Source organism: Neophocaena asiaeorientalis, unplaced genomic scaffold (genome assembly GCF_003031525.2).
Source record: "Neophocaena asiaeorientalis asiaeorientalis breed wild unplaced genomic scaffold, Neophocaena_asiaeorientalis_V1.1 scaffold82, whole genome shotgun sequence".
Taxonomy (NCBI): domain Eukaryota; kingdom Metazoa; phylum Chordata; class Mammalia; order Artiodactyla; family Phocoenidae; genus Neophocaena; species Neophocaena asiaeorientalis.
The window spans coordinates 2,929,012-2,941,874 of record NW_020173068.1 but is presented as its reverse complement, the minus strand read 5'-3'; the positions used below and the strand labels follow the sequence as shown (position 1 = coordinate 2,941,874).

At 47.6% G+C, this 12,863-nt stretch overlaps 1 protein-coding gene across 1 annotated transcript in view; it reads left to right on the top strand.

The window, feature by feature from the left end:
- CUNH20orf202 (chromosome unknown C20orf202 homolog) overlaps nt 1–12,863 on the top strand; it is a 16,823-nt gene that overhangs the window by 447 nt on the left and 3,513 nt on the right. Inside the window, exon 2 of the mRNA XM_024743047.1 lies at nt 942–954. Within this exon, the coding sequence (XP_024598815.1) occupies nt 942–954 (13 nt within the window). The remainder of the gene's footprint in view (nt 1–941; nt 955–12,863) is intronic.

The following is a 12,863-nucleotide window of genomic DNA, read 5'->3' as shown; positions in this document are numbered from 1 at the left end:
GGGGCGGCCACGGCCTCTGAGAGCTCCGGGGAGGGAGGACGGAGAAGGGGCGGGAGCCGGGGATCGCCGAGCGCAGCGGATCGGGCTCCGCCCGCGGCCGGCGAGGGCGCCGGGAGAGTTAGCGCGGGGAGGTACTGGGAGGAGGGTAACGGACTAGGGTGAGAGTGGGGGGACACGGATCCATCCTCCTGCCCTCCCCACCCCTGGGGCAGATCCGTTTCGCCAGCACCTGGGCTTAGGGAACTGAAGCCTTCATCCCGTGGTGCCTGGGCGCAGCGGCGAGGCGCGGGGGTGAGTGCCGAAAGAGACCCCTCCCTCGGCCGCCGGCCTCGCCCCTCGGCTGGGGAGCCCCTACTGCGCCAAGCCCCCACTCTTCCTCCGCTCCTCACGCCCTCCCACACACACAGCCCTCAGGTTGGACCCAGGGTTCTCTCCGAGGTCCTTAGGTCGGGATAGTCTTCTCTGGCGTTTGTGGCTCCGTGGCTCAAGGGCGCCACCTGAAGGCTGAAAGGAAGCCTCTGAAGACCACCCCTCACCCCCAAACACAGACGCGCGCGCGCGCACTCCTCCTTTTCCCCTGCTCTTCTTTTTTTGTGGTCCACTGAGGTACACAGCCCAAGACGGGTGTTATCTTGGAGGATTACCAATGGCCACACACCCCTTCTTCCTCCAAGGCCCAGCTGTAGTGCCCCCTCCCCTGGGAAGCCTAGCTCGATGCCCCACACACTCCCTCGCCCCAGGGGCCCCTACAGCTGCGCTTTTTGCCTGCGTTATTGTCCTTATTTCTGAGAGTTGTGATTTTCAGTAAGTGCCAGCATCCCTCATCAGACTGGCACCTCCTGGAGAACAGGGCCCCTGTCTGATCCCCCCCAGAGCCCAGCGGTGGGTTTGGGTGAGCAGGTGTTGAGTAGGGCAGATTCCACTATTTCTCTCCGTTAAAGGGCTCAGATTAAGGTGAGTCAGTGAGATGCCTAGAGCACAAAAGTTAAGGAGACTCTCCCTCTTTGGGGGCCCAGGTGAAGCCCAGAGAGGAGGTCCGTGTGAAGATCATGGGGTTTCCGGAAGTCTCCTTGGCCAGCTCACTCTCGTGGCCTCTGGTAAATCCTCCCGCCTCTCTGAGCCTCAGTGTTCGCCTCTGCCAATGGAATCATGAAAATGCAGACTCCAGGAGCTTTGGGAGGGTCAGCAGAGGTCAGCCATCTGGAAGGACAGGCAGATGGGGATGCCCTGTCCTGGCTCCTCAGCCACCTCATGTGAGAACCTGACATGTCCTGCTCCAAAGGCCCGTGCCATCCTTGACAAGGAGGACAGTGGAGGCCGTCCTGGAGGCCAGGTGCCCAGGCCTTTGAGGCCAGTGTGACAGAGACCAGGGCAGGACCTCCAGGGATGGGAGGGCTTCGGTCTCTTCCTGCCTTCCAGAAGCCTGGCCTATTGTTAGGGACCTCAAAAGGAGCTGGCTGTGGCACCAGACTCCCGAGAGAATCCCAGCTCCACCATTCATGGGTGTGTGGCCTTGTCCCCTCTCAGAGCTCAGTTTCCTCATCTGTTTAATGGACTTAGTAAGGGTTATAGGGATTATATGTGATACTCCCTGTAAAGCGTGCACAGTTCCCTCCCTCAGCCCTACCTCAGAGCCTTTGCCTTTGCTGTTCCTTCTGCCTGGGACACGCTTCTTCCTGAGACCCCCAGAGCTCGCCCTCACTTCCTTCACGTCTTTGCTCAAATGTCACCTTCTCAGAGATACCTTCCTACATCATCCTTTTAAAACTAGCAGTGCCCCAGCACCCTTTGTTCCTTAACTCTGAATTTTTCTCCATAGCATTTATCAACTCCTGACAGTGGCTTATTTCTTTCTTTATTGTCACCACCACTAAAATATGTGTCAAGAGGCAGAAGCTTTGCCTGTTTCCCTCCCTCCTGTATCCCCAGACACTAGAAAAGGAGCCAACACATAGGAGGCCCTTGGTAAATATTTATCGAATAAAGAATAGAGAAAATGAGCAAATATTTATTGAGTTCCTATTATATACTGATTAATTAGGTAGACTTCATCCCTACCCTCTAGAAGTTTGTATTCCAGTGGGAGAAAAGGATAAGTAAATGTAACACTGCCACAGAGCAAAGGTACATGGTGCTGTTCAAGCTTTCAGCAAGGTGCTGACCTAGTCAGGGAGATGGGGATGGCTCCTGGCTCCCCTGCAGAAGTGAGGACTGAGCCGAGATTGAAAGGATGAATAGGAGGCAACTAGGTAAAGACAGCAGGAAGAGAGGCCCAGCAGAGGGACTGGCATGTGCAAGGGCCCTGGGGTAGAAGAGAGTATGGTGAGTGTGAGGCTTGACGGAGACCAGGGTGGTTGCCCTGAAGGGCTCAATAAGAAACGTTGGAGATAAGGCTGGACTGTCAGTGAGCCAGGTCACTGAGAATCCTTGTAAGCCAAGCAGGTGGTTCTTTATCCCCAGAGCAGTGGGGAGTCATTGATCAGTGTGAGTAAAGAGTTAACACGCTTTTCCTCTTCTGCATGAGAATTTGACCTTTGGTTAACTGTCTAGCTCTGTTTCCTTGGAAACAGATAAACATATATCACTCTGTTACTAGGCAACATTGCTATGATAAAAATGACCCCAAGGAGGAGCCTCGAATGATCCATGTGGTAATGGATTAGAATTGGAGATAGCAGTATGAACTCATGTTTAGCATAATATTGATGCCGATGAGTACATATTTATGATACATGTGATAGATAACTATAAATGTATATATACACAAGTCAGTATACACTATATTTCCTTTCTCTGTCAGCTGCGAGGACCTAGCTGCGTGACACTGCATAGCAACAAGCGCACCTGGTTCCCATATCTTGGTTTCTAATACCGCTCTCCAATAAAAGGAACCAGGGAGAAATGGCTGATTCTAGGACTGAAGCAGGAAATGTACAACACAAGCCTGGAGTATCTGATAGTGCCAGAAAGTAAGGAAGGAACAAACCACACGCACACACACAATGATGGGGGTATGTCAAAGGACATAGGGGCTGACTAAAAGAGCTCCTACTAGCCAAAGTTAGAAAAATTTGATCCAAAAAAAATATTGGATTGTAACCTAAAATATGATAAATGAAAAAATGGGGGGAAAAGAGAAATCTCTGATGCAGAATTCCAAATATTCCATCCTCAAGGAAGCAACATAACACCCCAATTCTGTTTTTTCTTTAGACTCCTGGGTAGAGATTTTTAATACAATTTTTAAATGTTACATTCCATTGACAGTTATTATAAAATATTGGCTGTATTCCCCCGGGTTGTACAATACATTCTTGTAGCCTATCTTACACACAATAGTTTGTACCTCCCACCCCTCCACCTCTGTATCGTCCCTCCCCTCCCCCCACTGGTAACCACTAGTTCATTCTCTATTATTTGTGATTAACTCCCCAATTCTTAAGTGTGGGCAGAGCATAGTGCCTTTCAGAGAGTACAGTATGGGAGGGGGGGTGGAGATAATTTTGTAGTGGAGAAACTGACAAACCTGATTACCTCAGCCAGGGGATCAAAGTCAACATCAAGAGTCAAATTATGTTAATAGTATGTATCCTTGATATGGTGTGATGGGAATGGCACTTTACCTCTGTGATCTCTCTCACAAAACCCATTACCCCAGTCTAACCAGGAGATAAACATCACACAAATCCCAACTGAGGGACATTTTACAAAATACCTGACCTCAGAACTGTCGAAACAAGGAAAGTCTGAGAAACTGTCACAGCCAAGAGGGGCCTTAAAGATGCATGACGGCTAAATGTACTATGGTGTCCTGGATGAGATCCTGGAATAGGAAAAAAGGACATTAGGTAAATACTAAGGAAATCTGAACAAAGTGTGGACTTTAGCTAATAATAATGGATCAATATTGGTTCATTAATTATAACAAATTTGTCATACTAATATAAGGTGTTAATAATAGAAGAAATTGGGTATGGGTATATGGGAACTCTTTGTGCTATCTTCCCAATTTTTCTGTAAATCTAAAACTGTTCTAAAAACTAAAGGGTTTTTTGTTTCTTAAAGACCCCTGATTGGTAAATTACATCTGGGATGAGAGGAACTATAAATACCTGGTGGGAAATCATATTTTGGGCTTCATGAGCATGGTGACTCCTGTACTTGGGCAGGTACAAAGGTATCGGCTCCCAGGGGACATGAAGCTTTTAAGCCACGATGACTCCTGCACCCACCAGCTGGGGATTCATCTCCTTGAACCTGTGCTGTACCGCTCTGGTACACATGCAGCAAGGACTCCCCCGCTGAGAGGGGGAGTTGAGTGCCCGTGCTGACATTGAGTGCCATTCTACAAGCTGAGGTTCCTGTCTTACATCCATCAGAGTATGTCAATGCCAAGTATGGCTTGTGGTCATCTGTTGAGTCTGAGTGTGTAGTTGAACCTAAGAAGACTCCTTGTGGACCTTGCAGTGGGTGATAAGCAGGAGAATGACGTGATCAGATTTGCGTTTTGAAAACATTCTCCCTCTGGCTGCTCCCAGGTGCAAGGGGACAAGAGAGAAAGCAGAGACCATCAGGAGGTTATTGTGGTCATGTTGGCATGTGATAAGTCCTCAATCAATGCGCTGCAGTTATGTATCTATGAGACGTGTGGGTCTGTGAGAGAATGTTCTTGTAGAATATTAGAATATCACTTAATCCAGAATTTTCCAAAGGGTATGGCACATGACATGATTTCTTGGTGTTATATAGATAAATGTGTTTGGTTATCTATGGCTGCACCCCAAAATTTATCAGCTTAAAAGAAAATTATTTATTTGCTCAGTTTTGCAGTTTGGGCTGGATTTGGTGGGGACAGCTCAATTCTTCTCTACATGGTGTCAGCTAGGGTGATACAAACAGCTGGGAACTGGCTGTGGGTTCTTCTATTATCTACCACACTCTCCAGGTGGCTAGCGTGGGCTTCCTTATACAATGGTGGTCTCAAGATAGTCAGAGTTTTTATGGCACTCAACTTTTCCAGAGTACAAAAGCAGAAGCTCTTGGAGCTTCCTAAAGCTGAGGGAACAGTCACAATGTCACTTCTGCTGCATTCTATTGCTTTAGTGAATGTCACAGGCCAGCCCAGAGTCAAGGGGAGGGGTCTACATAAGTGTATGAATACTGAGAGGCATGGATCACTGGAGGCAGTAACAGTCTCCCACCATCTATCCTGTATCTATATACACACACCCCCATATGTATATGTATTCATTTTAATGGTTAGGTATTTATTTTATTCTAATGTGTTTTAGAAAAATAGATAACTAGCTCAGGAAACTAAAGATATCATGGAAATATTGCTTAGAATGAGGACAGAAAAATATATGAGTCTATATGAAGTTGGAGCAACATATTCTGCTGGTTTCCCCCACTATACACTCTCCTTTTCTTCTACTGGGATAGACTTGTTGACCGATAGCTAGCACAGTGCAATCAGAATAAGAATTTCATTTCCCAGCCTCCCTTGCAGTTATGTATGAACAAGTAGGCAATGAGCCATTATTCATCATCAGAGGAGAAGGTGTGGGCAAAATGTATTAAGTGTTCTTAAAGGAAGGGGATGTGCCCTCCTTCTCCCCTTTTGTCATTCCTGCTGCCAGGATGCAGACCTGATGGCTGGAGCTGGAGCAGTAGTCTTGGACCATGAGCTGGAAGCATGTTAGGATGGGGGAGCAAAAAAGTTGAAGGAATCTAGATCCCAGATGACCATGGAAACACCAGCCTGGGATAGTTTCCTTTCCCCCCTTTTTTTTTTTTTTTTTTGCAGTACGCGGGCCTCTCACTGCTGCGGCCTCTCCCGTTGCGGAGCACAGGCTCTGGACGCGCAGGCTCAGCGGCCATGGCTCACAGGCCCAGCCCCTCCATGGCATGTGGGATCCTCCCGGACCGGGGCACGAACCCGTGTCCCCTGCACGGCAGGTGGACCCCCAACCACCGCGCCACCAGGGAAGCCCTTCCCATACTTTTATTTGTTAGAGAATAAACTCTTATATAAGCTACTATTACCTGGAATTTTCTGTCACTCAGAAGAGTTTTCCTATCTAATATGATCGGTTTAAAGACAAATACAAGTAAGTCAAAGTAGAGGTGGTAGGCAAAACCGAGAAGGAGGTACGTGAGTAGCTGAAGTTTGAAAAATACAGATCCAATCTGACCTCCTGTGTTCCAGGTGAGAAAACTCTGAATACAGCCTTCAGTGTGTCCAAAAGTGTCATATGAAAGAATAACCCAGGCAAACTTAAAGTTTCACTAGGGGAAGAAAGGGGGAGAAAGGAAAAGTATTCCTGGAGGAGGGAATAACTCTTTTAACAGGCTCAAGGATGAAGTAATAGTAATGAATTACTTGTGTGTTTATTTTAATTGACAAGCACTTATGTAGCCCTCTCCAAATGCCAGGCAATATTCTAAGTGCTGTACAAACATTAACTCACTTAATTATCGTAACCACCTGTCATGCAGGTGCTATGATTATCTCCATTTTAAGATGAGGAAGTGGAGGCAAGAGTGGTTAATAACTTGCCCAAGGTCACACAGCCAGTTTACGACATTTCTGGGATTCAAATCCAGACCCCAACTAAGTGTTGATAGCCACTATCTGAGTTCCATCATAATTTTCAAAGCATGTGCAAAATTCCTGAGCTCTTAATGGTTAATGTTATTCTCCCCACTCTCCCCCCCCTTTTTTTTTTTTTGGCCCGAGCCACAAGGCTTGCAGGATCTTAGTTCCCCAACCAGGGATTGAACCCAGACCACAGCAGTGAAAGCGCCGAGTCTTAACCAGTGGACTGCCAGGGAATTCCTAATCCCCTTTCTTGCATTTAGGAAAATTGAATGCCAAAGAGAGGAGATTGCTCTGTAGCCACACTGAGGGGTAGTAGAAGTACAACCAGAACCAAGGGCCTGGACTTCCAGATGGATTTGGGAACCTCAGATAGACCTAAAGTCCCAGGGCTGATTGGCCACATGCCTAGTCTCCCTACCCCATTCAGTTTTATCTCCCACTCATTCACCTGGCGAGGGAATTGGGACTCACATCAACTGGGCAACTTGCCTCAGAGTCACACCCAAGGCTAGCTGCGGCCAAGAAACACTTTTCCCACAGTTGCACTCTGCTTCCAGAGTCTCCACCACCTCGTCAGGGTCAGAGGCTGTGCTTCCCTGACATAAGGACATAGGGTTGTGTACTGGGTACCTGGGCATGGGACAGGTGTGTATAGGATACACGTACACAGGGTGCCTGTGTACAGAGCAGAAGGGCTAGAATACCCGTATACAGGACACTCATGCACAGAAGAGGTGCGCGGGACTCATGTGTACAGGGCACACAGGGATAGGATGTGTCATAGGTTGAGTTCCCCCAGAAGCAAACCTGAGACAAGAATTTGAGGGCAAGTGGTTTATCTGGGAGGTGGTTCCAGGAAGCACTGCAGAGGAGTGGGGAAGTTCGACACGGAACGGAAGGGAAGGCTTCCGATGTACCAGTGGGCAAGCCCATGGCTGCTGCAGGCAACTGGGACTCAGTCCTGCTGGACTGAGTATTGTCCCACCAGAGAGCTGAGGGAAGGGAGGTATTTATCTACCAACTCCTTTTTGCCAGCACGTCCAGCCTGTCCTCTGCACAGGTCAAGCACGTTCCTTAAGCAGAGAGTCAGATGTACTTTGCAGTAGGAAGCCCTGGGCACATATGGAGAAGGGGAATGTCAGGGGGATGTGGGTGGAGCTCTGGAAGCATTTGCTACAGGACACAGAGGTGCAGGGCATGTTCAGGACCCATGAGTACAGAGATAAAGAGCACAGGCATAAGGCAAATGATCAGATTACCAGCCTTGCTGTCTGGGGTGAAGCGAGGGCCTGCTGGGAGCGGGGAAATAGCACAGAAGAAGAGGCAGTGTTGGGACCCCCAAGTCAACTGGTCCTCCATCCGTGTGCTCCAGCTGGCTGCTGTGATGGCATGAGCTTGCGTGGTAAGAAGGGTGGGCTTAAGGGCTCTCACAATGTGGAAGCTTCTCTCTGCTAAACTTCCGCCTTATTTGTATTTTACAAAGTGGGGATGAGGGCGAAGGTGCCCAGGATAAAAGAGGGACCGCCCTCAAGGCTGGGTAGGGCCCTAGATTAGGAGTTAGACACGGAGGCAGAGCTCAGTGAGATCACTGAGCCCACTTGCTGCATCCAAGAGATGGAAATAACTCTGCCCATGTGTCTCAGGGCAGGTCACCTACTACTCTTACACCTCGGGTTCCCTGTCTGTCCAGTGAGCATCACGGAAGTCCTCTCCCTGCTATGGACTTCACAGAGCTGTTGTGAGGAGCAGATCAGGTCACAAACAAGAAGACACTTGGAAGAGAATAAAATATATAGGTGGGGGGATTATGGAAGGGCCTAAGTGGGGGCAATCAAGGAACCTGGCTTCTCCCTCTAGCTCTGCTGCTATAGTTTTAGGATATTGGTTTGACTCCTGTAATAAAGAGGCCCAAAATGATAGTGCCTTTAATAAAACAGAATTCATTTCTCTTTCATGTAAAAGCATACACAGCAGTTAAGGCTGATACGGTGGCTTCACATGTCGCAGGAGACCTCAGTTCTTTCTATCTTGTTGCTCTGCCATCCTCCACCTGGTGGCCCAAGATGGCTACTCCAGCTCCAGCCCTTATGAGTATATTCCAGTCAGCAGAAGGAGAAGCAGGGGGAGGGGCAGGAATCCTCCTCCCTCCTTTTAAAGGCACAGCCCAGAAATTGCACACATCACGTCCATTCATATCCCACTGACCAGGATTTAATCATCTGACCACACTTCCCTGCCGGGGAGTCTAGGGATAGTCTTTTGCCATGTGTGAATGGGAGAAGGGATATTGAGGGACAACCTGCAATTCTTGCCACAGCTGCTGACTTGTTTGGGCAAAACTCACATCACCATCTGAGCTATGGTTCCTTCATCTGCAAATTTATTCATTAATCCATTCATTCATATATTCATTCATTCATATATATATTGCAGGTATAAAGTACGATTTTTGAACCACTTGATTGCTAATGAATTCTCCTACTAGCTGGACCATAAGCCCTGTGAGGTCAGGTGTGAGGTCTTTTTACTCAGCGCCATACCTCTGGCATCCAGGGCAGAGCCTCGTCTGGCACATGGAAGCCATATTACCAGCTGCCCGTGGATGATGCATGGATGGCCATTCTGGCTTTGATAATTGGTGAGGACATTTTTCCTCGCTGAGGAGTTTAAGTTCTTTCCTTTCCTAGGCCTCCTGGTTCCACCTCCCCTTCTCCCCATGTGCCAAGGCTTTCCAAGCCTATGAAATAAAACGTTCTCTGAGCCAGAATCGTGAGAGTAGGATTAAAAATAAATGAAAGTGTGTCAAAACAAGTTAACCACAAGAAATGTCTTCCCAGGATAATTCAGTGTTGGCACTGGAGGCAAAGGACAGAGCATCAGACTCTAATAGCCAAGCACTCCTATCAACAACACTCCTGTGTCGGGCAGAGAACCTGCTGGGCTGCCCAGGATGGCAGCAGATGGCCTAGCCTGAGCCCCCGCTTGACCCTCCACCCCGGCAAGACAACAGGCAAGACCCTCCCACACAGGTCAGGGAGAACAGGTTCTAATTCCAACCCTGTTGCTTACCTGCTGGGATGATCCTAGGAAAATCTATGCCTCTTTAAGCCTCAGTTTCCTCACCTGTAAAAAAGGGTTAATAATAGGCTCTTAATCAACTATAAAATGCAGATAACAATGGTACCTACCTCGTAGGCAGAGGTTCCCAAATGTTCTCAGTTCATGGCATCCTTATCATCTCTGTAATTTTTTCACAGTGCACCAGGCCCAAAGAAATGTCTAACAGTTGTTTGTTAAATTAGTTTCAAACAACTTAATAGTAGTTTGTACAGTATTCAACAGATATTAATTTATTTCCCTCAAATTTTAAAAATATTTTGCAGTGCCCCTGTGAGTTTTCTGAAGTGCCTCTGGGTGCCTTGGCACTCAGTTTGGGAACTGCAGTCACAAGGTTTTGAGGATGAGATGAGGTTGTGTTGTCAAGGGCTTATCACAATGCCTGGTCTGGAGTCAGAGAGCAGTAAATGTTAATTGTCCTAAATCATCCTCCAGTCTCTCTAGTCCTTTCTGTGTCTCCTGCCGCTGCCATCCAGCAACTCTTCCTGACTCCAGCTCCTGCCATCTCATGGTTTTTGCTTGCCGCCTTCCGTCTGGACCCCTCGGGGCCTGTGGCCCTGCTTCTGAACTAACTTCCTTTTCGTATAGAATCGCCATCCCCCCTTCTTCATTCCTCCCTAACTCCACACATGGCACAATCTCTTCATAGGTGGAGTATACATTCTGGCCTCTTAATTTGGGGCTTGGCTGTGTGACTCACTTTGCTTACATGGCAAAAGTGACAGCTTGGGGCTTCCCTGGTGGCGCAGTGGTTGAGAGTCCGCCTACTGATGCAGGGGACACGGGTCCGTGCCCCAGTCCGGGAAGATCCCACATGCCGCGGAGTGGCTGGGCCCGAGCCATGGCCACTGGGCCTGCGCATCCGGAGCCTGTGCTCCGCAACGGGAGAGGCCACAACACTGAGAGGCCCGCGTACCGCAAAAAAAAGTGACAGCTTGATCGTTCTGAGCCTAAGTCTCAAGAGGCCTCACATGGTTCCACTTGCTCTCTATCCTCTGCCATTGCCAAGAGAAGAACTTGCCCCAGTAGCCCAGTGATTCTAGGAGGAGGACAAGAGACCCATGGCGAAGGCTCAAATCTGCAGACCTGAAGACCGATGCAGACCACCTTAGCCAAACCACAAACTCAAGAGCAAAAATAAACAGTTGTTGTTTGAAGGTATGGCGTTTTGGAGAGTTTCATTACACAGTAGTCTTGTGATAATCCAACCCCTCTAACTGTGGCAAATTCAAATTCTCTGAGAGAAGGTCTGATTGGATCATTTGCTCACCACCCAGAACATAGCTGCTTTCACACCATCACCCACAAGCTGAGGGTCTCCCTCCTGTCCAGTCTGCAGGTGGCTCCCCTGGGCTGGGACACCCATTTCTGATCCAAGCAGTTGTCCCATAATTACATGGTCAAGTGACACAAAGCCTGGTGACCTGCCTGGAAGCAATCATTTCTGGCCCCTGTGCTCAGAAGGGGTGTGAGTGTGGTAAGCAGGAGATTCTTGGATCCTCTTTGGTTCTAAAGAGTAACAGCTAAACTAGGAGAAATTGCACATAAAATTTTCTCTGCATGTGGCAGTCAGGATGCAACTTAAGCTGTAAAATCCAGGATATAAGAAATGTGATTTTTCTTACAACTCATTTTTGTAACTATTTTGAGCCTCATTATGCTTAAGATGGAAAGGATGAGGCTCAAGCTCACATAGAAAATTTGGTACAACCGGGTTAGAACCCAGTTGTCCTGGCTTCCTATACAGTGTCCTGGCCCCCTTCCCTGCGCAGTCAGTCTCACACTTGGAAGGATGCTACAGGTGCCATCTCTGAGCCAGTGGAGCCCCTTCTCCAGCCTCCCTGATCGTCTGGGCTGTGCCTCCCCACTCCACTGGCTGAGTGCCCACTGCTTGGAAGAATTCTAAGCAACACTTTCCTCCTACTGAGTCGTAATCTGCCTCCCTATGTCCTGTATCACCTGCCCTAACTCTGTCTTCTGGCACTACACTTAAATGTACACTCTTTTTTCTTTAATTTATAAACATTTCCTATAAATTTTACTTCTATAAATTCTATTTAGTTATTTTTCATATCTGCCTTTTAAAATGGTGTCTTTTTTCTTATGTTTTTGAATTCTTTTGTATGACTTTAATTCTTTTCAAAATACTTTTTTTTTTTTAATCTTATCTGAAGTTCTATGGGGAAGTGGGGTCTAATCCTGCTGTTGCCGGTGTCTGCTGACTCTCACTTATAGTGGATGGTTTCCTTGGGTGGTTTGTAATTTGGGGCTAAGAGTTCACCTTCAGTGGACCTTTATCTGTGGACAGCTTGTGTAGCCCAGTTGAGGGCAAGTACCTCCAAAACAGGTTACGTTTGCTTTGCTGGTCACCTCAGCTCCTTACCTGGGATCACTACGTTAATTCTTAGTTTGGGGTTCCTAGTTCAAGTGGATAGAATACATTTTTTTAAAGCCCGCGTGAGACTAGATCCTATTTATTGGCGTCATAATATTAACTTGGTTATAGTTTGTTTCCACCCACTAGGATGTCAGCTCCAGCCTTTGTCTCTCTGATTTTGGGCTCTACTCCTCTATCTGCCTACAGCAGAATTTTAAACACAGTAGGCACTCAGAAAGTATTTGTTGAAAGAGAGAATTAAAGGATGCCCACTTCACAGTGTGTTGTGAAGAATAAATGGGGTGTCAGTTAGAACTGTGTTTGCCCAATTAAAAATTGGGTTTCTTGTCTCGTATAACAGGCAGATGATGTTGGGGGTTCTGTGACTGACTGATTTCAATGACTCTGCAATCTTCTTGGCCTTTGTCTTAGGGTTGCAAGATGGTTACTGTAGCTCCAGGCATCACATCCACATTCAAGGCAGAAGGATGTAGAAGAAAGTAAGAGTAAAGGGGGAGCATCCCTGACATTTTTCCTTATCGTGTAGGTAACATTTTCCTAGAAGTCTAACAGCAAATTTCTGCTTTGGTCTCATTTGCTAGAAATGGGGCGGATGGGCCTCCAGAAGAAAGGGGACTTGGAAAGTGAGCATTTCCCTTATCTATAGACTCTATAGATAGGTGAGGGAGGGAGGGAGAGGACTGGGGACACAGATGTGCCATCTGCCCCAAATGAGGTTTTATATATCTGTGTATATATATATATATA